The sequence below is a fragment of the Thermochaetoides thermophila genome, assembly GCF_000221225.1.
Source record: "Thermochaetoides thermophila DSM 1495 unplaced genomic scaffold scf7180000011820, whole genome shotgun sequence".
Lineage (NCBI taxonomy): Eukaryota > Fungi > Ascomycota > Sordariomycetes > Sordariales > Chaetomiaceae > Thermochaetoides > Thermochaetoides thermophila.
This window is the reverse complement of record NW_006383036.1, coordinates 2019275-2040461: the sequence shown is the minus strand read 5'-3', so window position 1 is coordinate 2040461 and position 21187 is coordinate 2019275. Positions and strand designations below refer to the sequence as shown.

The 21187-nt window shown below is 51.8% G+C and overlaps 6 protein-coding genes and 1 non-coding gene across 7 annotated transcripts; 2 read left to right on the top strand and 5 right to left on the bottom strand.

Annotated features, from left to right (window-relative positions):
- Positions 1-942: 942 nt before the first annotated feature.
- CTHT_0055570 (histone deacetylase-like protein) lies at positions 943-3211 on the top strand (the record flags this gene model as incomplete). Its single annotated transcript, XM_006695825.1, has 4 exons — positions 943-1152; positions 1235-1535; positions 1612-2153; positions 2219-3211. 4 exons carry the CDS (start codon positions 943-945, stop codon positions 3209-3211), a joined length of 2046 nt encoding a protein of 681 aa, XP_006695888.1.
- Positions 3212-4933: 1722 nt separating this feature from the next.
- CTHT_0055560 (uncharacterized protein) lies at positions 4934-7826 on the bottom strand (the record flags this gene model as incomplete). Its single annotated transcript, XM_006695824.1, has 2 exons — positions 4934-5736; positions 5795-7826. 2 exons carry the CDS (start codon positions 7824-7826, stop codon positions 4934-4936), a joined length of 2835 nt encoding a protein of 944 aa, XP_006695887.1.
- A 1555-nt stretch (positions 7827-9381) lies between these two features.
- Positions 9382-10450, bottom strand: CTHT_0055550 (putative aspergillopepsin protein; the record flags this gene model as incomplete). Its single annotated transcript, XM_006695823.1, has 3 exons — positions 9382-9682; positions 9773-9954; positions 10007-10450. 3 exons carry the CDS (start codon positions 10448-10450, stop codon positions 9382-9384), a joined length of 927 nt encoding a protein of 308 aa, XP_006695886.1.
- A 2037-nt stretch (positions 10451-12487) lies between these two features.
- On the bottom strand, positions 12488-13690 carry CTHT_0055540 (uncharacterized protein; the record flags this gene model as incomplete). Its single annotated transcript, XM_006695822.1, has 1 exon — positions 12488-13690. The coding sequence occupies one exon, from the start codon at positions 13688-13690 to the stop codon at positions 12488-12490; it is 1203 nt and encodes a 400-aa protein (XP_006695885.1).
- A 3412-nt stretch (positions 13691-17102) lies between these two features.
- On the bottom strand, positions 17103-18164 carry CTHT_0055530 (L-lactate dehydrogenase-like protein; the record flags this gene model as incomplete). Its single annotated transcript, XM_006695821.1, has 2 exons — positions 17103-18026; positions 18138-18164. The coding sequence occupies 2 exons, from the start codon at positions 18162-18164 to the stop codon at positions 17103-17105; spliced, it is 951 nt and encodes a 316-aa protein (XP_006695884.1).
- Positions 18165-19005: 841 nt separating this feature from the next.
- Positions 19006-19107, top strand: CTHT_0055520. Its single transcript has 2 exons — positions 19006-19043; positions 19070-19107. It is a non-coding gene; the product is annotated as a tRNA-Arg (tRNA).
- Positions 19108-19286: 179 nt separating this feature from the next.
- CTHT_0055510 (uncharacterized protein) lies at positions 19287-20980 on the bottom strand (the record flags this gene model as incomplete). Its single annotated transcript, XM_006695820.1, has 2 exons — positions 19287-20769; positions 20826-20980. The coding sequence occupies 2 exons, from the start codon at positions 20978-20980 to the stop codon at positions 19287-19289; spliced, it is 1638 nt and encodes a 545-aa protein (XP_006695883.1).
- Positions 20981-21187: the final 207 nt, after the last annotated feature.

Genomic DNA, 21187 nt, shown 5'->3' with positions numbered 1-21187 from the left:
CGGGTTGGTTGCAGCCAGCGACTTTTGTTGGCCTTTTTGGAGGTGATGGGGGAATGTTGATTGCAGGTGCTGGCGTTGGCGTTAGGTTGAGAGCTACTACCCGCAGCCGCTTGTCAGGCTGGAGCTCGCCTGGGCCCAGCCGCAGTTGACGAAAGCTCGGCAGCCTACTCTGTGATTACATAAGTTTGCATCGTGATGGGGCGGACAAAATTGGGCTGTGTCCCACATTTAGCCCCACTTTGGCCCTCAGGCGTGCTGTCCGAAAAATCACAGCCTCGCAGTGAGACTGCTCCGACGTTTGCCTGAGCCAATTACTGTGGATGTTGTTATCGTAATCACGTGGTCTTATCGAGACCCTGGCCAATCTGCATTTGACCCATTTACAGGCATGGCGAACCGATCACACCTCTTCTTCTGCTTGGCCGCAGCAAGGGCAGGCTGAACAGAACGAGAGAGAGAGTTCAGCGACTTTTCCAACTCCCACCCCGACTTGGAGTCCTACCACGCTGACCACAGTGATTGCGGCGATTCAACTTCCGTCGAGGTCCAGGTTTCCGATTTTTCGGATAGCAACGACGGCAAATATCAGAGTTTCCTTTCTACTTTCACGAGCCTTTTCAATTCCTGGGACGATCCTCATTCTCCCGAACTTTCGTCTTTCTCTTCTTTCCACCATAGCGCGATACCCTTGCGGCCTCTCGGCGGCGTCTCTGGAGACGACAGGGCAACACCAGGGAACTTGGCGATAACAGCACTTGCGTCAATCACTCAAACCCTTCGGAAGGCGACGACTTCGACGAACGCGACTTCTGACGGTCCCCTCCTTATTTGGACCCTGGCAACCCGCACGCGAACCCGTCGAACGCCCAGCTCGATCGTTTCACGAATTGCCCTGCCATCCTTGAGAACTTTAAGGATCTAGGGTTTGACTTGGACGAAATCATGCCGAGACCCACTGATCCCGCGGGCGTTGATCGCACGCGCCCTCTTTACACTCTCTTAGACACGCCCAAAAAGCGCGTCGCCTACTTCTACGATTCGGATATCGGCAATTATGCCTATGTCACTGGTCACCCTATGAAGCCTCACCGCATTCGCCTCGCTCACAGTCTCGTCATGAACTACAATGTTTATAAGTTTATGGAAATTTATGTAAGTGACGCTAATCACAGTTTTGGTAGCCTCCGCCACCCCGGTGTCTCGGCGCAGCGCTGACTCGAGATCTCTGGAATAGCGCGCGAAGCCTGCGGTTACTTCGGAAATGACTCAGTTCCATACCGACGAATACATCGAGTTCTTGCAGAAGGTTACTCCCGACAACATGGACAGCTTTGTCCGTGAGCAGGCAAAATACAACGTCGGTGATGACTGCCCTGTCTTCGACGGGCTTTTTGAGTTCTGCGGCATCAGCGCTGGTGGTAGCATGGAGGGTGCCGCTCGTCTGAACCGCAACAAGTGCGACATTGCAATCAACTGGGCAGGTGGTCTGCATCATGCCAAGAAGAGTGAAGCCAGTGGCTTCTGCTATGTCAATGGTACGTCGCACGTCTTCATCCAACTTTATTGTGTTTTGCTTGATTCCCCACTAACCTATGTTTTGGGCGTGTACAGACATCGTGCTCGCCATCCTTGAGCTCCTCCGCTTCAAGAAGCGTGTTCTCTATGTCGACATCGACGTGCACCATGGCGATGGTGTTGAGGAGGCTTTCTACACCACTGATCGCGTCATGACGGTTTCTTTCCACAAGTATGGAGAATACTTCCCTGGCACTGGCGAACTGCGTGACATTGGTATCGGTGCCGGCAAGTACTACGCTGTCAACTTCCCGCTGCGCGACGGCATTGATGATGTCTCCTACAAGACCATCTTCGAACCTGTTATTTCTGCAGTTATGCAGTACTACCAACCCGAAGCCGTCGTTCTGCAGTGTGGTGGTGACAGCCTTTCTGGCGACCGTCTTGGTTGCTTCAACCTGAGCATGCGTGGCCATGCTAACTGCGTTAACTACGTGCGGAGCTTTGGTCTTCCGACTCTCGTCCTTGGTGGTGGCGGCTATACAATGCGCAATGTTGCCCGTACGTGGGCATATGAAACTGGCCGCCTTGTTGGTGTTGAGATGGACCCTGTCCTTCCCTACAACGAATATTATGATGTGAGTCCTAGCCTTTTCCTTAACTCCCTTTCTTTCTTTTGATTTGGGGCTGACAACCTATCTAGTACTATGGTCCGGATTACGAGCTTGATGTCCGTTCCTCCAATATGGAGAATGCCAATAGTCCAGAGTACCTTGAGAAGATAAAGATGGCTGTCATTGAGAATCTGAAGAAGACGGCTCCAGTGCCATCTGTGCAGATGCAAGATGTTCCCCGCCAAGGTCTTGGCATGTCTGACGAGCAGGAAGACGAGCTTGATGACCTGGACGAGGATGAGAATAAGGATGTTCGCGTCTCCCAGCGCCAGTGGGAAAAGCGTGTCGAGCGTCAAGACGAATTCGAAGAGAGCGACGACGAGGATATCGCCCGCGCCAATGGTGTTTACAAGACCAATGGCCGCATGCGACTGGAAACTAACTACGGTGTTGCGTCGAAGGAAGACGATACTATGGACGTCGACAGCGGTGTTGCTACTCCCGCAGAGCCTGCTGCTGTGGCAGCTCCTGCCGATAACGACGATACCATGATCGACGAGGCTCAGGCCGACACGACAGAAGTGGCTGAGCAAACTGAGCCGCTGGTAGAGCAGCCAGCTGCTCAGACCTCCAAGGACGAACATCCCGAGGTTGAAAAGTCCAAGGTTGACGACGATGGCGATGTCAATATGGACGACGACGCCCCAGCCACCTCCGAGGAGAGGCCCACGGAAGCCCCCATCAAAAAGGAGGAGGCCGAGGCCCCTGAGTCCGAACTAGCAAAGAAGAGCCCGGTTCCCGCGGTCGCGGCGGATGCTGACAAGGTCGCCACTGCCGAGCTTGCTGCGTGCAAGCAGCGTGCCTCTGCCGAGCCCGAGGCTGCCATCTCTAGTTCCACCCCCGAGGCTGAAGCCAAGGCAAAGTCCCCCCTTCCTGCGGCAGCTCCGGCTGCTGCTGCGACTTCCGAGGCATCCGAACAGGATGCCGCCACCGCGCCCGCGGGTGCTCCTGGCCCTGCTGACGTCGATGAGGACGTTAAGCCGGGCCAGGCTCCCGCTAACCCGCCCTCCGAGAAGGCTTAATTTTTGCTTTCCTGTCAATATTCTGGCTACTTTGGTCACGATCTATGACCACAATATGTGTAATAGCAAAAGAATTATGCTTGCTTTCTAGTCTCGACTGGATGGGATGGGTTAGGTTGAATTCTGTTTCGGCGGCGTTTCGGGGCGGCGCGGTGGGATAAGCACGGAATTCGGTAGGGAATGCGGTGCTTAAGTCGTTTAGATTGGCTGTTAAGAGCTCTCTGATGTTGTTGTATGCTTTCCCGTGGTTTATAACTGCATCTGCGCTAGGTAGACTTGGTGTGTCTACATTCAATGACCTAGTGGTGCGCTTTTTGTTCCCTACTCATGGCAGTCTCCTGATCCGGATTATGCATATAACTTTTAAGCCACAGCAAACGTAATGCTCCCTATTTCCACTCATTGCTTCCATCCATTGTGCAGCTCCCACCTCAGAGAGAACCTCTTTTCCGTGTTTCACTGCAGGTTTAATCCTGGAGTAGGATTGCAGTACCAATGCTTTGGGGTTTTAGGCTTTTCGTAGGATTCTTGAGCACGTCTCAACAGCACAATTGCCTGTTATCCTGAGCCTTAGACAGCCTAGTCCTATTGAACTCCTTATAGGGCTTTTGGGGTTTGGGCTTGCTTTAATTGTGGTCGGCCCGTTTCTTGTTTGCTGGCCGCATGGTCATGTTGTGTGGTTAGATGAATGATGCCAGGGCTCTTGGAAGAGCACACCATTTCCTTAGCTGCTTTGGATGCATGGGTGTAGTGACGTCAAAGAGATTTACAGACTTGAGAAAAGCTAAAAGTAACCATGTAAACGAAGGGTGCTCAGGTGCTCTGTTGAGACTAGCATTCATCAACCCTAGCATTTGGGAACCGGTTCTTTTGAGACAAGCTGACAATGTACCCATCAATTTTGATTTCAATTTTGCCTAGCCATTTTTGTCTTGTCTTCACACACTCTTCTCACTGGCGGCGAACGGTGTGTTTTGTTAACTGACAAAATTGTGGCCAGTGATGTGAAGATGGGATGGATGCCAGTCCTTGGACAGCCTGACAATCCATCCTCGATTGTGGTTCAGCAATGTCTAGGATGGGATTGATTTTGTGGGTTGGCAAAAACAGCGATAGCGCACAATATTGGTTTATATCATAACTGATACCAACAGTGAAGTGGTCCAGCATAAAAGGCTTTTGCTCGACTTGAATCTTTGGGAGCAGACGAAGGATGGTACGGTGGTTAATTCAACATGTGACTGCCCTTGGATACGCCAGAGACCATGGTCTCCTCAAGTGCACTAGACTTCGTGTTTCCACCTTTAAGACTTGTGGCTACCAAACGCCAAACCTTCACCGACAACGAAACGATGAAGGAGGTCTAGAAGAAATCTTTTAGCTCCAACTTGGTGATGGAGGTGTGCTTGATGACCTCAGAGTTCTTCAAAGCTATTTACTATAGAAGATCTATTTCCATTACCAACTATGAAGTAGTGGTACGATTTCAGATGAGACGTGACATTTCGACCTGAACATCATTCTAAGGTATCTTGGCATCATGAAAATTTAAAATGCAATCCTAAAATCATTCCACAATCCCAGGCCACCGGGCTACTCGATCCTGTGGAGCAGTACATTGCCCATCATCCAATTACCAATCCAATTGTACCCTCAAAACCCGGATGATGTTATGTATAAAACGGAAATGTATGATAGTTGAGGGATACCTGCTCCCTCTGCTTAAAAGCTGAATAACCCACTCCTCCTCTTCCCGAAAGGATACACCAACAATGCACTCAACGACAACCCAACAGAGAGGTTGATCGCCACTTGGATAACACTAAACAAGACATTAAATGCAGAATTATTCAGCTGGCCCGACTGAGATATCGTTGCAGCTAGTGAAGCGGTCGGGTCTCCTGCCATAGAGCTGCCCATCCCCGTCATGGAGCCCGTGCTCGAAGAACTGGGTACCGCCACAGGAACCGGACCAACCGTTCCATTGACGATTGTCCCGTTCCCCAGGATTGTCTCGTTGCGCACAATCTGATCCGCGCTGGTCACACCGCTGAGGAGAGAGCCGGTGGAAGCCAGGCCTGAAGGGACTTGCACGAAGATGCCTGGAAGCATCGCCGTAGCGGCAAGGCCGTATCCAATTTTGCGTTTGCGATTACTCCCGGTTGCGCTGCTAGGGCGAGTGTTTGGTGCCGTAGATGTTGGGATGGCGGCGCCCAATTCTGGATCGGGGACACGCTCCTTGCCTGTATGGAGGGTATGCTCGGATGAGGTGGCCGCAGCGGTGTAGTATGGGGCAGCCGAAGAACAACGGTGACGAAGGAACAGACGACTCAGCCGTGGCTCAATGTGGAATTCCCAAAGGTCAAGGAAGAAATTTTCGCAGTAGCGGCCTAGCCGGGAATACAAATTCGCGAGAAGACCAACGGTCAAGGTGCCAAGCGAGGAAGAAATGATGCCATTGCCTTTGAAAAAGCGGCCAGAAAAGTGATTGACGGAGAACCCGGCTAAGGCGATTAAAACTTGCACTGGATGAAAGTCAGTATCACAGTAGTGAAAAAAAAAAAAACTAGGGAAATGGCTCACCTGGAATTTGCTTCCACTTGGCCTGGTTGATGGCACAAAGGCAAATTGTGAAAGGGAAAACGAAGAGAAGGTAAAAGTTCTCTGGAGGTCTTTTGGTGTACCAGGTATCTCCAGAAGAGCAGTGAATATCGCTGACCGCATGCTTGTCCATGTATCCATAGAGAATGGACCCGATGGTGAAACCATAACCAAGGAAGAGTGTATAGATGAGGGAGTAGACCATGCGAACAGCCCCAGAAATGATCTGACGGTTTTGCAGCTCCAGGCTGGCGCATAAAACAAGCCAACCAGGTAAAATAAGCGCAATTGATGCCTGGGCCAACGATGAAAAGCAGAAGAGCCTCCCGTTACGGATTGAGCCGAACACGCGCGCCAAGAATGAGGTCGCTACCGCTGCAGTAATCTCGAAGACATTGGCGTAGAGTTCGTTCGCAGGTGCCAGGTAAAGCTGCAAAAATCCAACCAGACAGCCAAGAATGAAGCAGATGGGCATATCGATAGGACGACCCTCAAAACCAAATGGAGCGACGAGGGCAGATGCAACTCCGTAGAGTAGAATGCGTAGCCAGACAGAAAACTCAGGTTTTCGATCGATCACCTCTTGCAAACGGACGGTAGCTTCTTCAACCCCAATCCGGTCATGCACTACATCCTTGTAGATCTCATGAACGTCGCGCAGGCGACCGAAATCTAGCCCCTGAGGTGCACGAACGATCTTGACTTCTGTGGTATGAGTGTTGCTATCATCAAAGGAGATGATCATCGTGTCCGGCAGGTACAAGAATTGGCCCTCAATTTCCAGCACTCGAGCCGACATGCGCATGTAGGCTTCCAGTCGATGAGTCGGGGCACCGTAACTCATAAGAGCCTTGCAGAGAGTGATCAGATACGTATGACGTTTGATGATTTCGGCGATATGTATTTTGACCCGGTACTCTTCGTCTTTCTTTTTTGACTTGACAGACTTCTTGACCTTTTTCACTTTCTCTGACATGTCCTTGCCCGAGCCAGGAGCAGCAAACATGAAAGAGGACTCCACCAACCCAGCAAGAGTGCTACTGGAAGATTGGTTTCTCCATGGCCGAGGGCGGCGAAACTCTGGCCGCGGCGTGCCCGATCTTGAATGTGGAGGAGTACTTGCAGGTGTGCTTGATGCACTGGTATCGGTATAAGTTGACCCAAACTTGTCCGTATCGGAAGTGTAGAGTTTCAAGAGTGTGCCGAGGATCCCGCCTCTGTATTTCTCCGGCGGAGGGACATAGTCCATGTCATCTTCCAATGGGGTAGCCGTTTCTGGGAGTGAAGGGACGATGGATCGAGATAAGGGGCTTTTTCGCCGGAGATGACTTTTGACAAATTGGTCGGCCTCCAGCCGCGTACGTTTTTGTGACCTGAGATCATTGATATCCCCAGACTCTGCGAGTCTCGGATGAGTGGGTGTGGCTGTGGATTGCTGGGAGAGAACTCCGCCATCAACGGCAACTTCATTCATAGAGTCAAGAGACGTTCTCGCTGACACAGGAACTGAGGCTGCCCCAATAGAGTAGGCGAGTCGGTCTGCCCGGTTTTTAGCCTCCAACTCCGAACGAAGAGGGGTAGTTGCAGGTTCAACTGGGTTTTTGAGAGGCGCTGATTTCCGAAGCACAGGACGAGGTTTGCTGGGCCCGGAGCCGGTGGTTGGATCTTCAGGATCCAATATCTTTGAAAGAGCTGCGACAAGCTCTTCGCTGTCGAATGAGGAAGACGGTTGCGTTGCTCTATCGGCTGGGGTAGAGTCGGCCGTGTAAGGCAAACGTGAATAGGCAAAATAGTCTTGAACAATGTTCCGAGATCCTTCCGGAGAGTGTGCTGGTGAGCTGGCCGGGATTGCACCGTGTGGTTGAAGATCGCTCGCAAAGCCAACTCGCTTCTTTTCCCTTGTCTGGGACAGTTGGGGAGTATCTGTTGAGCTTGATGGAGAAGTTGGCTCTGTCCCCTGACCAGGTGAGGGAGGGACGCTGGGCTCCTCCGACCTCTCAGGCGGTGAGGCCATAATGAGATAAACCTCTCACAGATGACGACGTCGGGAATTTCACTTGGGGTGGGCTGGCAGGCAACAGTCGCCGCAGATATATATTCAACAGTCAACGGACGCTGGGTTCAGCACGAGAAGGCTAAGATGACGTCTTCGTGAAACCGAAGACAGAAACCGAATGAAAACGGGGCAAGGAACAAGAGTAACAGCGGTCACCGCATAGGACGGGTCAAGGAGAAGTGGCTTAAGACGCACACTCTAGCGTACGGGAACAGCGAAATGGGATGGAGGAGCAGCCGTAATAGAAAAGAACCAGGAGCAGTCGGATGGCCCGGTGGGAACTGGCTGTTCCATGATGTCCGGGATGAGATGTGTCCGGAGATCTCCAGCCCAGTCATTCACTTTAGGGACTGTTAGTCACTGGTCCAGACCTGTTGTTGATGCGGCTGGTTGTTGGTCTAGCTGATCCTGCCACTGAGAATTCAGAAAGCTGGAACGTGGACGGTTCGTATCATGAGCAGTGCGCATACAGATTCGTACTTTCCGCCACACTGGTGGACCGTCTGTTTCGAGAAATTTTCTTGTGAAGCTGCAGCATCAATGGTCAACAACGTCATCCGTGGATCTGGATGAGCTCCGATTGCGATACCGCACTGATCTAAGTATCCCCGGCCCGGTATCAGTTTCGCGTCTTGTTACCTATTCCATGTCGACAACGGCAAGACTGCCAGATCCCGGCGGGGCAGATCGGACTGGCGGGCATAGCTATCGGCGGCGGCGGCACCACCGCCTTCGTGATAACGATGAAAAAAGATTTGTGTAGGTGACTCAATCGTCCCATGGCGGCAAGCTGAATTTGTTAGCGAATGGCGGAATACAACAGGACGGACAGCGGATGCCATCCGCGCGCCCTTGCAAAACGCCAGCCCCCCCCGCTGTGGTCACAACTCACAACTGAAGGGTTTTTCAAGAGAAAAACTAGTGAGCTTGTTTCTTGATGTCAACACGCGATTCGGCGCTGTCAAGAGGCAGGGGTGACGAACCTCGCCGACCTCGTGGACCTCGCAGGCACGCGCCATGGCCAGGCACAAAAACTGGGACTCGTGGCCCTGCAAGGGGCCGAAGGCTAGTCTTGGCATGCCCCGCTTCCCTGATATGAAACACATGCAGAGGGAAGCACAACGGAAAAACCTGCCAGCTGGCTGCCAGCGACAGAGCTGCAGACTTCCCTCTTCAGAATGGCCGGCTGGGAGACACGATAACCAGTTCATGCATCAACCCGACAAGCAATCTCGAGATAAATTGCCCTGCCGCAAAGCCTCGGCATTGGGCTGTTCTCATCTGGCAGGACCAATTATTCGGGTATAATATACATACAATCTTCTGCTATCTAATCTGCCGAATTTATCCAAGTTACTTTGTCCCTTGCGAACTTGCGGTCGTTCTTGGTGGCACCCCGCCACAATGCAGACCCAAAATCCTCAGCTGCTTCATCCGTGATGCAACAGCCCTCGCTCTCTTATTCCTGTCCGTTGCCCACAGATTCAACATCTAGACTTCTCTGAAAATATTTCTATTTGACGTGCGACATGACCACAAAGCTGGCATTGTCGAAGGGCTCAGCCGAGCACATCAAGGTGCCATTCTCGTCGACCATATGGACCATGGTTGCTCCATCAATACCCAACTTTTTCCCGCGCACCGTCGTGGCGCCCGCGTCGAGGAACCACAAGTCTGCAAAATTGGCCAACGTCACTTGCTTGCCAGCATCTTCGAAATCTTCTAGAATCCATTCGGCGTCTGTCCTGCACAGCTTTGGTCCGTTAGACACAACGAGGGAGACGGAGTATCCACGATCGATGTTGGTGATGACGCTGCGCACGCCCCAAGTGTCAGCCATGTCTTTTCGTATCTTCCCATTGCTGACCGTTTTACAGTGGTAGAATGCCAACAAGGACACTTACATGCTAGCGCTCGACGGGCTTGTTGTGGTAATGTTGACTGATATCCACTCCCCCGGTTTCACACGCAGACCCTCGATTGTGTACGCCCCCTCGGGGTACCACTCCCACCAAGCCGACGCGCTCTGTCCTCCATTGGAATTGACCTGTTTCCCTCCCACGTCACGAACGTGTTCCTGTCTCAGCTATGTGTCATGTTCTTAAAGGCTTCTCTAAGGTAAAAAGGTCCTCACTCACCACAGTCGTGACGCCAGCCTGCAACAGCACAGAAGAGCACGCAGCGCCATCAATTCCGACCCATGCAGATGCGAACTGCGGCGGTGCCTTCCCCTGCCGAAGCGTCAAATCCGGCACCGTGAACACCCCCAAGATGTCGGCGACTTGATCGTCCCCCTCTGTGTGCTGTGATGCTCCACACCAGTTAGCGCTTTCGCTGACTAAGTCTCGTTCGCCCTTATCACTAGCGTTTGTCAGAGTGATTGTGCCGTTGACACTGCCACGTTGGCGATAATAAGATGGTGGGAGCTTGCGGCGACCCATCGGTTGAATCGGCACAAAGTTGAGTTCAGAGGCATCAGCATCTTGGCCAAACTGCTGGACGCGAGCAGTGAACGTCAGCTGAGCAGTAACGGTCGACGACGCCAGGAGTATTGTGGTAAGGAGGAAGAACAAGATTTCCATGGCTAGGCTTTTTGCTTGTCCCCGTTCATGGGATAAGAGTCTTGGTTTCGCTGAAGGTAGGATCATATCTTCCCAGAGGCCGTACTCGTCCAGGGAAGAAGCCCCGGAATCACACTATTCGAACAGGTAAAAGTCGTTTTCCCGAGCTGGAGCAGAATCCTGGCTGGTATTTTGGATTCTGTCCATCGATCGGCGTATGGAACACTCGATCCTCGTCTGCTCCAAAACACTAGAGGGGAGACCAAAGATGAATGATGGAAATTTTGTTCAGTCCAAAGCAACCACCATGTGTGGTCTTTGTGCCCCGATCTTTTCCCCAGGCAGCAAAGCTTCTTAATCCATTGTCAGAGAACGAACGAGCAACGCAAGCTGGCTGCGGTCGGAGAGTAGGGGATGGGAAAACTGGCCACATTCCACACTTCACCGGTTACAACCCCAAGCCCATGGTTCAGCGTTCCGAGAGAGCCCACTTCAAAACGGCGAGGAATCCAAGTCAATGCGTTCAGGCAAGTGAAAAACCTGGTTGTCGGCGACCAATAGTCCGGGATTGTTCTCGGAACTAGCCCGCCCAGTGTCGCATCCATACAACCTCTCCATTTCCCGCTCCCCTTCCGTGCAACCAGTCTGCCAGAAACATAACTCGCGTGGTGAGAAACAGAGGACCGCATCTTAAAATAGCTTCCGGCAAGAGCGGCCCGCTGGTTGTTGGGTCAGTTCCCATGGATGACGATACCTGGCTGCCGGTGATCGTGGGGCTATTTAGCCTTTTACGTCTGCTTGGCAAGCTTTGCGCGCTTGACATCATTCGTCTACATTATGTTACACAGCTTGTTTGAGGAAAACTTTGCTTGGTTTCAACCCTACCAATGGTCAAACGGCATCTCTTTTTATTCGCTGAAGCGCCAGATGCCTGCCGAGTTCCTCATTACGGTCCAGCATATGATGAACCGTGGCTTTTCTTTCCAATTTTACAAACTTCCACTCAAAAATGCATATACTCCATATTCGGCAGTATGGTTTGCCCGGACGAGATACCCTCATTCCTTAAAGTGGGCCAGTTTCTGATCGCAAAGATCGATGACTAGGCATTTCATAACTTTGAAAGTTAAGCATAACATCGACAAGACTGTTTGGCAGGTACGGATTACTGGCTTTGCTGCCTTTTTGCCGTTTGATGTGTATATGCGCATGGTTGCTCTCAGTTTCCTTTTCTCTGTTACCTCTTGCCCTCCGACTCAGTCCCATGAGCTAATTGCGCTTCTGGCCGAGGGCAGCTTGAGAGGACTCACCTGGGATTTTATCTGGACCGAGTCTAATGTGACTGCACGAATTGACATCATTTTTTGCATACAAGCCATGCCATTTATCCATGGGAGCAACCCACTGCCTGTGAATTAGAATGGCTAGTTTTTTCCACTACATTTAGTGACTAAGTTTGCTTGTAGTCCTCCCCTGTCGATGTCGAGGATCGCGCAAACTGTTTCATTTGCGGGAGATTGCACTCTGCATCTGCCTATGGCACTGTGTCTAGCAGCAACAAACTTCCAACATGATTGCCAGGAAACAAACTTAGAGTTCGATAACTCAACCACATGTTCTAAGGCAGCCTTTCTGGGAGGACAATTAAAATCTACATACTCACATATTGCTTTGGACACCATGACGACGACTTGGCTGTTGGAGGGCTTGCAGGAGCAGAAAGTCTGGGCCTGTAAAATCTGGGGGATTTCGACATCCTCGTCTCTGCTATCATGCTTTTCCTGTAATCACGTCACTGGTTCAGCAGTGCTAGTAGTGGGAGCAAAGAGCAAGTGTTAACCAGTAAAATGCTATCTACGTGGTGTGGTATTTACAACATGTAACTTTTCCCAAGCCCCGAGCCCAGTCCCAGAACGCCAGTCCCAATAGTATTAGAGTCATGCCGATGTTTTCCAATTCCCAGGCAGTATTCCGATGTCCCCAACTCCTACCCGATACGGAGATTGATCAGATGAAAGCAAGTGAAGTATAGATGCATCTGAACTCTAACATCACACTTCATTGCTGGCTAAACCAATGGCGATACTTTTCTCCCGCAATGTTTCTATCATCTAACTTCTGCCGCAGTCGATTCTCCTCGTCGGACGAGATGAAATCGGCATCCATACCGACGCAACCATGGCGGACGTGCATTTGAACTTCCTGGTGCAGCAAGTCTTCCAGCAGGTTTCGTCTTGGCAGGTGACACCGCTTCGCTTCCCAGAGCAGCCACTCGCGGAGGCCAGGAAGTTGACCCTTCTCATTGGGGTTGAGCGTAGAGCCATGAGTGCAGCTCAGCCGCGCAAGGCATCCGACGAGCATGACCCAGGTGATAACCTCTTTGGCGGTCGTGGAGCCAGGGGGCTGCCGGAACTCAACGGTACCATGTCCTCCCCCAAGGTGGTTTAGATTGGCAAAACTCCAGCGGTAGGCGTCATGTGGGAAGTCCTCGTGAAGGCCGTCGGTGTTATTCTCGCCATACAGCGCTCGACCAGTAGCAGAATCGCCGCTGCACCAGTTCATGACTGCAGCAAGGTCCTCAAATGTCGGCAGCGAATCAATTGCGTCGAAGCATTCATAGGACCTCAGTGACCTGAAGTAACTGTTGTGACGGTTGCTCTTGGCCCAAACAGACTTGCGGCGGTAAGGGGGCATGATGCTGTCGAGACACTGCTCGAAGTAAAGTGCAGTCTTTGCCAAGTTCTTGACCTGGTAGAGAGACCATGCGCCGTTGTGTGGCACGATGTGGACGTGAGTGAAGCATGAATGAGACTTCATCAACTCGAAATAGCGATCCAGAAGGTCCATAACGACACGAAAAGCACGCTGCCATGACTCTGGGCGTTCCATGAAACACATGACAGGCGACACAAGCTTGATACCAAAGCGGTGGTCCTGCGGATTTGGTGGGATGCATAGCTCGCTGGCAATGGTCCATTCTTCAGGCTTAATGGAAGATCTTGCGGTTCCCGTACGTGCGATGTGGTTGGGAATGCCAAACTTGGTCAGGCGCGCCGAGATTTCATCTTCGAGGCCACTTGCTTCGTTGTGATTGCGCCGGCGAGAACGGACGAGAAGACCGAGTTCGACGAAGAAGTGGAAGTCTGGGGCCTGATTTACGAGGTGAGGAGAGGTTTGGGTTGGACGAGGGACCCAGTAGTGCTTGGCTGGCTCATTGACAAAACCGTAGAGGTCGTCTACGGGAACGTAAACGTGCGGCATTGTGGAGGGAGAGTATCGAGAAAAGTTGAGTCGGTCTCTTGTAGATATCGACAATCGTCAATGTTCGATTTTTTTTGGGGAGGGGGCGCTGTGAGCCTTGAAAAAATTGGGCGAGCCCGGGCAAGGCCTGTGACTCGGCTTTATACCAGCACTATTGGAAGATCAATGGTATCAGGACAAGAGCAGTAAAGACTTCCAGATTATGGTGAGGTTCACCGACTGGTAACCGAACGTCGGCGACGGACCGCAAATATGGAATAGGACAGACAACTTTACTTAGGGACCACAGAGTCACATCCGACCCGAGATGGTCGGAGAGCTTTATATGTCTGATGGCCTCCATATAGATTAGCAGTTCTACCTGAAGCCCTACGGATGCGGCTCTCTCAAGATACGAGTCATCGAGTCATTAGGACCGATCCTGCAGACAATGGAAGTGAGGACGGCCGAAGATTGACGTCCCAGGCAGGGCGTTTCCTGGATTCCTGGGCTTAACAAGAGGCCGCATGGCTCAGCCTACAGGCAAGGGTCGAATCATACGCCAATCCGATCTGAGGACGTAATCCTATTGGACCATCACACATGAACAGGGTTCGCGGACTGCGCCGCAGGCAGCAGCCGACAAATTGACTTGCAGCTAAAATCGCAAGGCAGAAACCCTGAGTGCATGCGACTTTCTCCCTTCGGGGAACTGGCGCTGCACCGCCTTTGGAGGAAGCGTGAGAAGCGGCCGATTCTCTAGGGCCACAGGCGTCTACCTGATGCACGAACCACTTAACAGTTCGACGTTCGTCATCCGGTGTGGGCCCCGGAGTGGGTAGGGCTGGGCTGGGAACCAGGGTCCCGGCCCCACATGAATAGCGTGGATCCACAGCCAGGCCGTTTAAGGTCAACACAGTGTTTCGTGTTTCCAGGGTCTCGAACGGTCCGGTGGATGACAGCTTCGCCAGCGCCAACACGCAAAATGTCAAGGAGATCGGTTCCGAAGTGTCGGGTCGGCAAGCGTTTCCGTCTGAATCCTTCCTTCACCAAGCGCGCGACTATCAGTGCTGGTCTTTTTTTGTTATTATCGTCATACGATTTTTATGGCCGGTGCTAGAGCCAACATAGAAGACTTCAATGACGTATTGAGCTCAGGATGATTTTCATTTTGCAGAAACCAACGGATCCAACCACCTAGTTCTGAGCAGCCGTCGACGTTGACTTTGACACCCAGGGAGCCAATACCTCCGTCCTATGTTTTGACCATGTTCCGACTGCTTGACTTGTTGGGTCCGTCGGGGAGAGAAATAGCTTTTATTAGAAGTACCCCCCACCTCCAGACTAACTAACTAGCCGCCCAACGACTCTCATATTTCAGCCCCATTAGATTAGCTAGGAAATGGATCTACCTACCAAGGCTTAGTCCGTCTGATCGAAAGCAAGTGTGTCAGTCTGGTTGTTCCCGACAACTACACTTCCCTAGATCTTTCCGCAGCCTGTAGGAGTGGGTAGCTGTACTCTCTGAGCTGAAGATCCCATGTTTAGTGGTGGCAAAAATACTCTCCAACAGCACCTATGGAATTCGTCGGAAGATGGAAATTAGGTGCCTTCCCGTTAGCCTAGCATTCCAGGTGTTCTTGTGGCTCGTTCCCCCTAGCCAGAGATCTGTATGGCTGAATAAGTCGATGAACATGTCAGATAGTATCTGCAGTGGTCCCACAAACTGTTTAATACGCTTTGTGTTACCTTCGGAAGCCACCAAGGGGAAGTGTAAAAATGAGGCGGAAATACTTTTTTGCCAAGCTGTTCGATTTCGATCTCACCCTTACATTGAACATCGAGCTATGGTCCCAAAAGGAAAGCTTAAAGCTCGATCCAAACACCGAGCTGATCGGCAGCTCACAAGATAATCAAGATAATCAACACACAGAGGTTCACAACAGTAAGCCAACTTCGTCTCTCCATACACAATCTGGTTATAGTTTGAGTCAACAAAGAGAGTGAAGTCCTCTGAACTTAGCTTGCACACACCATTACGAACCAAGTGTTACATGTGCACCGTAACATCTCTCCGTTGCCTTATCACTTCTTCACCCGAGACTGTTGGGACCTCATGATCCGACAACTAGAAGGGAGTTCTTCCAGTCCCTGTTGCCTCTAACTCGTCGTTCAAGTGATCTTACCTTCACAACAAATCATGGCAAAACCTCCCGCAGTCTTCCCCCACCCGAGTATCCGAGGGCTCAGGCTCGCTTGTTTGCTTTTTCTAAGTGTTTGTGTTTACGCGGGTCAAGCCTTCGGCCATCCCCTGGCTCAGTAGCAAGCAGTGACCCGTCCTCTCTGCTCCCAACGGAACTCGGCTCCCGCGTATTCCATTTTCGTTCTCGCCCTTCGAGTCACTGCCAAACATCATGTTGGGATCAAAATCCTCGCCACCGCACTCCCACTCGCACTCTCAACACAGGTCCCCAGCTCGCGGTCCAAATCTACAGTGACTCACTTGTGTTGGAAATATCAGCTCGTATGTAGCTGCAACCACCGCGAGGTGCGGGACAGATGATCCTTTATTCCCCCTCACACTCGGGACAATCCTCAACATAGAAGTCCAAGTGGAGCCCGTGTTGACGGGCCAAATACCGGTACCCGGAGCAAGCCTGTGCCATGTTCCGGGTCGTCGGATCGAGGAGTGGAGCTAGTGCCGCGCGCCCGTTGGGCCAGTCTTCGGGCCGTGGAGGATCATCGCATCCTTGCTCAAGGGTGGAAGAAAAAGATACGGAGTTGAAGCAAGCAAAAAGTCTCCAGAACATGGTTGCTTATCCTTTCTCTCCTTTGTAATTGCGTACAGGATCGGGGAAAAGAACCCGGCACAATAGGGCGCCTCTCAATTGTTCTGTGAAATGTAGCAGGCCTGATCAATCATGAAGTTCATACAGTGCAACTGGGACAGGGACCCTGGTCTAAGTTCGTTTATATAATAACTACAAGACAATGCCATTGTGCGTGCGACTAGCTTGTATTGACAACTCCTTTGGCGCCTTTGTCTATCGAGTTAATGTAGGCAATACGCTTGCAAACAAGTCTGCCCTTGCTAATTACAAGTAACAAAACAGCTTTAAGACTCGAGGGATCCGAAAAAATCGCTAGCTGACTTAACAGAACTGAAGCATGACGGGCAACAAGAAAGAAAAGGGTATCCTACGCTCTATGCAAGTACATAATCGCGGCTTCACAGACAACTCCGAATACACGTGTTCCATTCGTCTGCTCTATTTGAACGATTGCGCTTCCGGTAAGTGGTTGTGGAACTCGACGAACTTTCGCTTATCCAACGGGGTTGAGCCAAGCGATACCCCCAGAAAACCCAGGTCAACAATTCCGATACATCCCCTAAGACAATAGAACAAAGGATATCGCAAATCAGAGGCAATGCTTACACAGAATCAATAACTTTCTTGATGCTCAACGCCGACTTCTTCAGCAGGTCTTGCTCCTTCTCATTCAGCAACAGCGGCACATCTTGGTATGCGCCCCGACGATTCAGCTTGCAGGGCATGCTAACCGCAACATCCTGGACTCCAGCATAGGTACCAACACGCGAGACCGTCATAATGGCGTCGCTATCGGTAATGATGGGCTCCAGCACGTGGACAAGAACAGAGGCAACACCGTAGTTGGTCTTGCCCTTCCGTTGAATGATCTCGTACGCGGCTTCCTTCGTGCGGCGGGCACAGGCCTCAAGCTCCTCCTCGTTGTAGGGGTGACCGGCTTGTGCACAGTAGTCTTTCAAGCGCATGCCAGAGATCGTGGCGAGGGACCAGACGGGAAGCTGGGTGTCGCCATGCTCGCCAATGATGATAGCATGGACATTGCGTGGGTGTACGCCGAAGTACCGGCCCAGCTCGTGCCGGAAGCGGGTCGTGTCCATGGCCGTGCCGGAGCCGATGACACGCTCGACAGGGAAGCCGGAGAGCTTGTGGGCCGCGTGGGTCAGCACGTCGACCGGGTTGGTGGCCACGACGAGGATGGTATCGGGGGCATTCTTCGCGATCCGGGGAACAATATCCTGGAATAGCGCATAGTTGGTCTTGACAAGGTCCATCCGGGTCTGGCCTGGCTTCTGGTTCACACCAGCGGTGATGACGACGGCAGCAGCTCCCGCGCAGTCTTCGTAGTCGCCCACACGGACGCGGGCCTGGGCAAAGTGAGCGGCATGGCTGAGGTCCATAACCTCGCCCATGGCCCGATTCTGGTCGATATCGATCAGAACGATATCAGATGCCAGTCCCTCGAGAAGAAGCGCGTACGCCGTCGTCACGCCGACAGAGCCGGCACCAACGATGACGATTTTGATGCCCTAGTCGTTGTTATGTCAGGTTAGCATCTATAGTGCGGGGGCGGGGTCGTACGGCCGGGACGGCAGCCGAAGATAGGTAGGAGACAGGGGTTGAGTCTGGCCGTTGCTTACTTTGAGATGCGCAGATTGAGGAGGCATTTTCTGGTCTTCAATAGCAGGTATACAGCAGATTAGGTGGTATGTATGCAAGTATGTGTCGATGGCTTGGTCAGGTGCAGATTGGGATTGTTTGCGATGAGACGTGGTTGGGTTGGGGGGCTTTTGAAGGAAGCGTCGTCGGTGAGGGAGAGGGGTCAATGACCCGAGTATAAGATGCTTCCCCTAAATGAAGCCGTCTTGGCGGACCCTGTCGGGCTGCTATTGCAGCCCCGTGGCTCTCACTCTGCTGGCGGGTCGAATCCGCTGAGATCGTCGTGTTTTGGTTGCACGTGTAAGAAAGGGTGTGGCTTCGCTGATATGCTTGACATGTTTTTGCCAGGTTGTGGCCTGATGCTGCATAGGCATCCATTTCGCCCTGATTTTGTGCAACCCGTGATGGGGTGACCGGAGCGGTGGTCAGCCTTTAACTTGAGCTTTCTCGAACCAGTTTTCTAGGTGGCTTGCTTTTTATTGATGTGAACACATGGAACGGCAGATGGGGATTGTGGATTTTCCATTGCATTGCTCATCGTAAAATTACTGGGAAAATGCCATGGGTTAGGGTTGGAAGATACGAGTGGGCTGATGGTTGCGTCATTGGACTGGGTAAAAAGAACTTCATGGAGCTGAATTTAGTGGCAGCGCTCCATTTCATGTCACTTTATCAAGTGTGATTCTCATGTGATTGTCAGTTGAACAGCAACCCGACATGTTGCTGTCAAAAGCGATCTTCAGAGGGATTCCGGCGAGAACTCTTTGGCTTGATCCTGTCATGTCCCTGAGTGCTCTCGCATCATCACACACTCATAAGTAGATCTGTCAAACGGGATGTGTAGTGCTCGGTCGTGTGGCGCAATGGTAGCGCGTTACTTTCCGGTTTTAGACACACATAAGTGTGTTCTTAGGCTGGTAAAGGTTCTGGGTTCGAGTCCCAGCATGATCGGATCTTCTCTTCAACTTTTTGCCCTGAATGGATATATTGGGGCGATTTTTTGAGTTGATCGTGCTAACAAAAGCGTCCACCCTTATCAAAACACTTAACCATAATTCCTGATGTCTACAGATCGACACATATTATCCTTGGGTATCTCTACCTCCTTTCCAGTTTGCCCAATGTTGCCCTTAGGCAAGCCAGAACCAAATTCGTTGAACAATGTTCTTCGGCTCCGGCACGATATGGTCCATTTCGCAAAATTCATCCATCTCTTTCTTGCCCGTGATAACATCAATTTCGCTAACCGGCTTGACCACAGGCCCGCGGCATCGCAACTTGTGGCCCATGTACAGAACCAGGAAAAACGGGATGGTGATGTACGCAGCCAGGAAGTCCTCGACATTCCACCTACCTTTCGCAAACACTTGAAAGCCGTTCGTGAGCGTCAGCGCTGACACCAGGAACAGCACAAAGTAGGTTGCGTAAGGCTGTGCGATGGTCTTGTACGGCAAGGTGTGCAGCAGCCCTTGGAAGGACAGCGCAGAGCGAAAACGCAGGTACGTAACCATGACCACAATCCAGCCGATGAAACCCGAGATAGTCGACAAGTTCATGAACCAACCGAACACACGCGCACCGTTCTCCGAGACGTTGAGGTACGAGAGCAGCGCAACACCCCAAGTACCCAGAATGGCGGCGTAAGGCACACCACGATGGGACGTGCGTGTAAAGATGGACGGCGCTTGGCCGATAGCGGCCATTGAATAAAGAATACGCGAACCTGAGTACAAGAAGGCGTTGCCGGCAGACCAAGCTGATGTTAAAATAGCGGCGTTGATGACATGATTAAGACCCTTGATGCCAGCACGCTGAATGCCAATAACCCAAGGACTGGCATTGGCGTTGGATTCAGGGGAAAGCAGACGCGGATCGTTCGAAGGAACCAGCGCGCCAACGATGAGACTGCTCACACCGTAGAATATCGCCAAGCGGACGAGAAAGCGGCCAGCAGCCTTAGGAATGTTGCGACGAGGGGCAACTGACTCGCCAGCGGCGGTACCGATGAGCTCGGGTGATGTGATGAAGCTGAAGCCTGCACGAACGACAGCGGTCCAGAAGGCTGTGAAGCGACCGGTTGAGCCTCTTCCAACGTATTCTTGCCAAGCACCAGGGTCCTTCCAATACTTGAACCCAACTGCTCCTCCCTCTGGTGCACCTCCAGCCATGATGACGATACCAACAATGATCAGGCCGATGATGGTGATGAGCTTGATACTGGCGAACCAGAACTCGGCTTCTCCGAAGATCTCGACAGCGATGATGTTTAGGAGCAAACAAACAGCGAGGATGATGGTAATCCAGACCGCTGTCGGCACTGGTGTATCCCAATACTCCAGGAGGATGGCGCCTGCCGAGACCTCGGCAGCAACAAGGAAAGTGTAGGCATACCAGTAGTTCCAGCCCAGGGCGAACGCCAAACTCCTGTCCACATAACGGTCTGTGAAGTACGGAATCGTAATACCCTTCATGGGAAGGTATGTTGTCATCTCAGCGATGCAGTTCATGACAATCCACACAAGGAACATCATAAACAGATAGCCAAGCCAGAGAGGTACGGGGCCAACAATCGCTAGAATCCCTCCTGATCCTACGAAAAGACCCGTTCCGATACTTCAACACCGTCAGCCCGTAGCCCAACTTGCCAATGGGTGGAATATGCCACTCACGCGCCACCTAAGGCCAAGAACTGGATATGTCTACTTTTGAGGCCACGTTGAAGCTGAGAGTCACGATCGAGAGATGCGAGACTGTCGAGGATGTTGTTGGTCCCTTGGGCCTCAATGGCTCCAGGGCTGTCTGTTGACGCTGTTTCTGTCTTCATCTTAATTCGTCACAAGAAGTCCGACCAGATTGCCCAACAGTTTGGTATAATCAATCATCGAAGGGGAAGAGTGTGAGGTTATATGCTACAGTCGCATGGCTTCATCATCACGTCTTACTATCACCTCAAACCTCCCACCCCGCAGTAGCTTTTACTGCCGCAATAGGGTGTGATGGACGTTGCACAACGTCAAAAAGCGCATTTGAA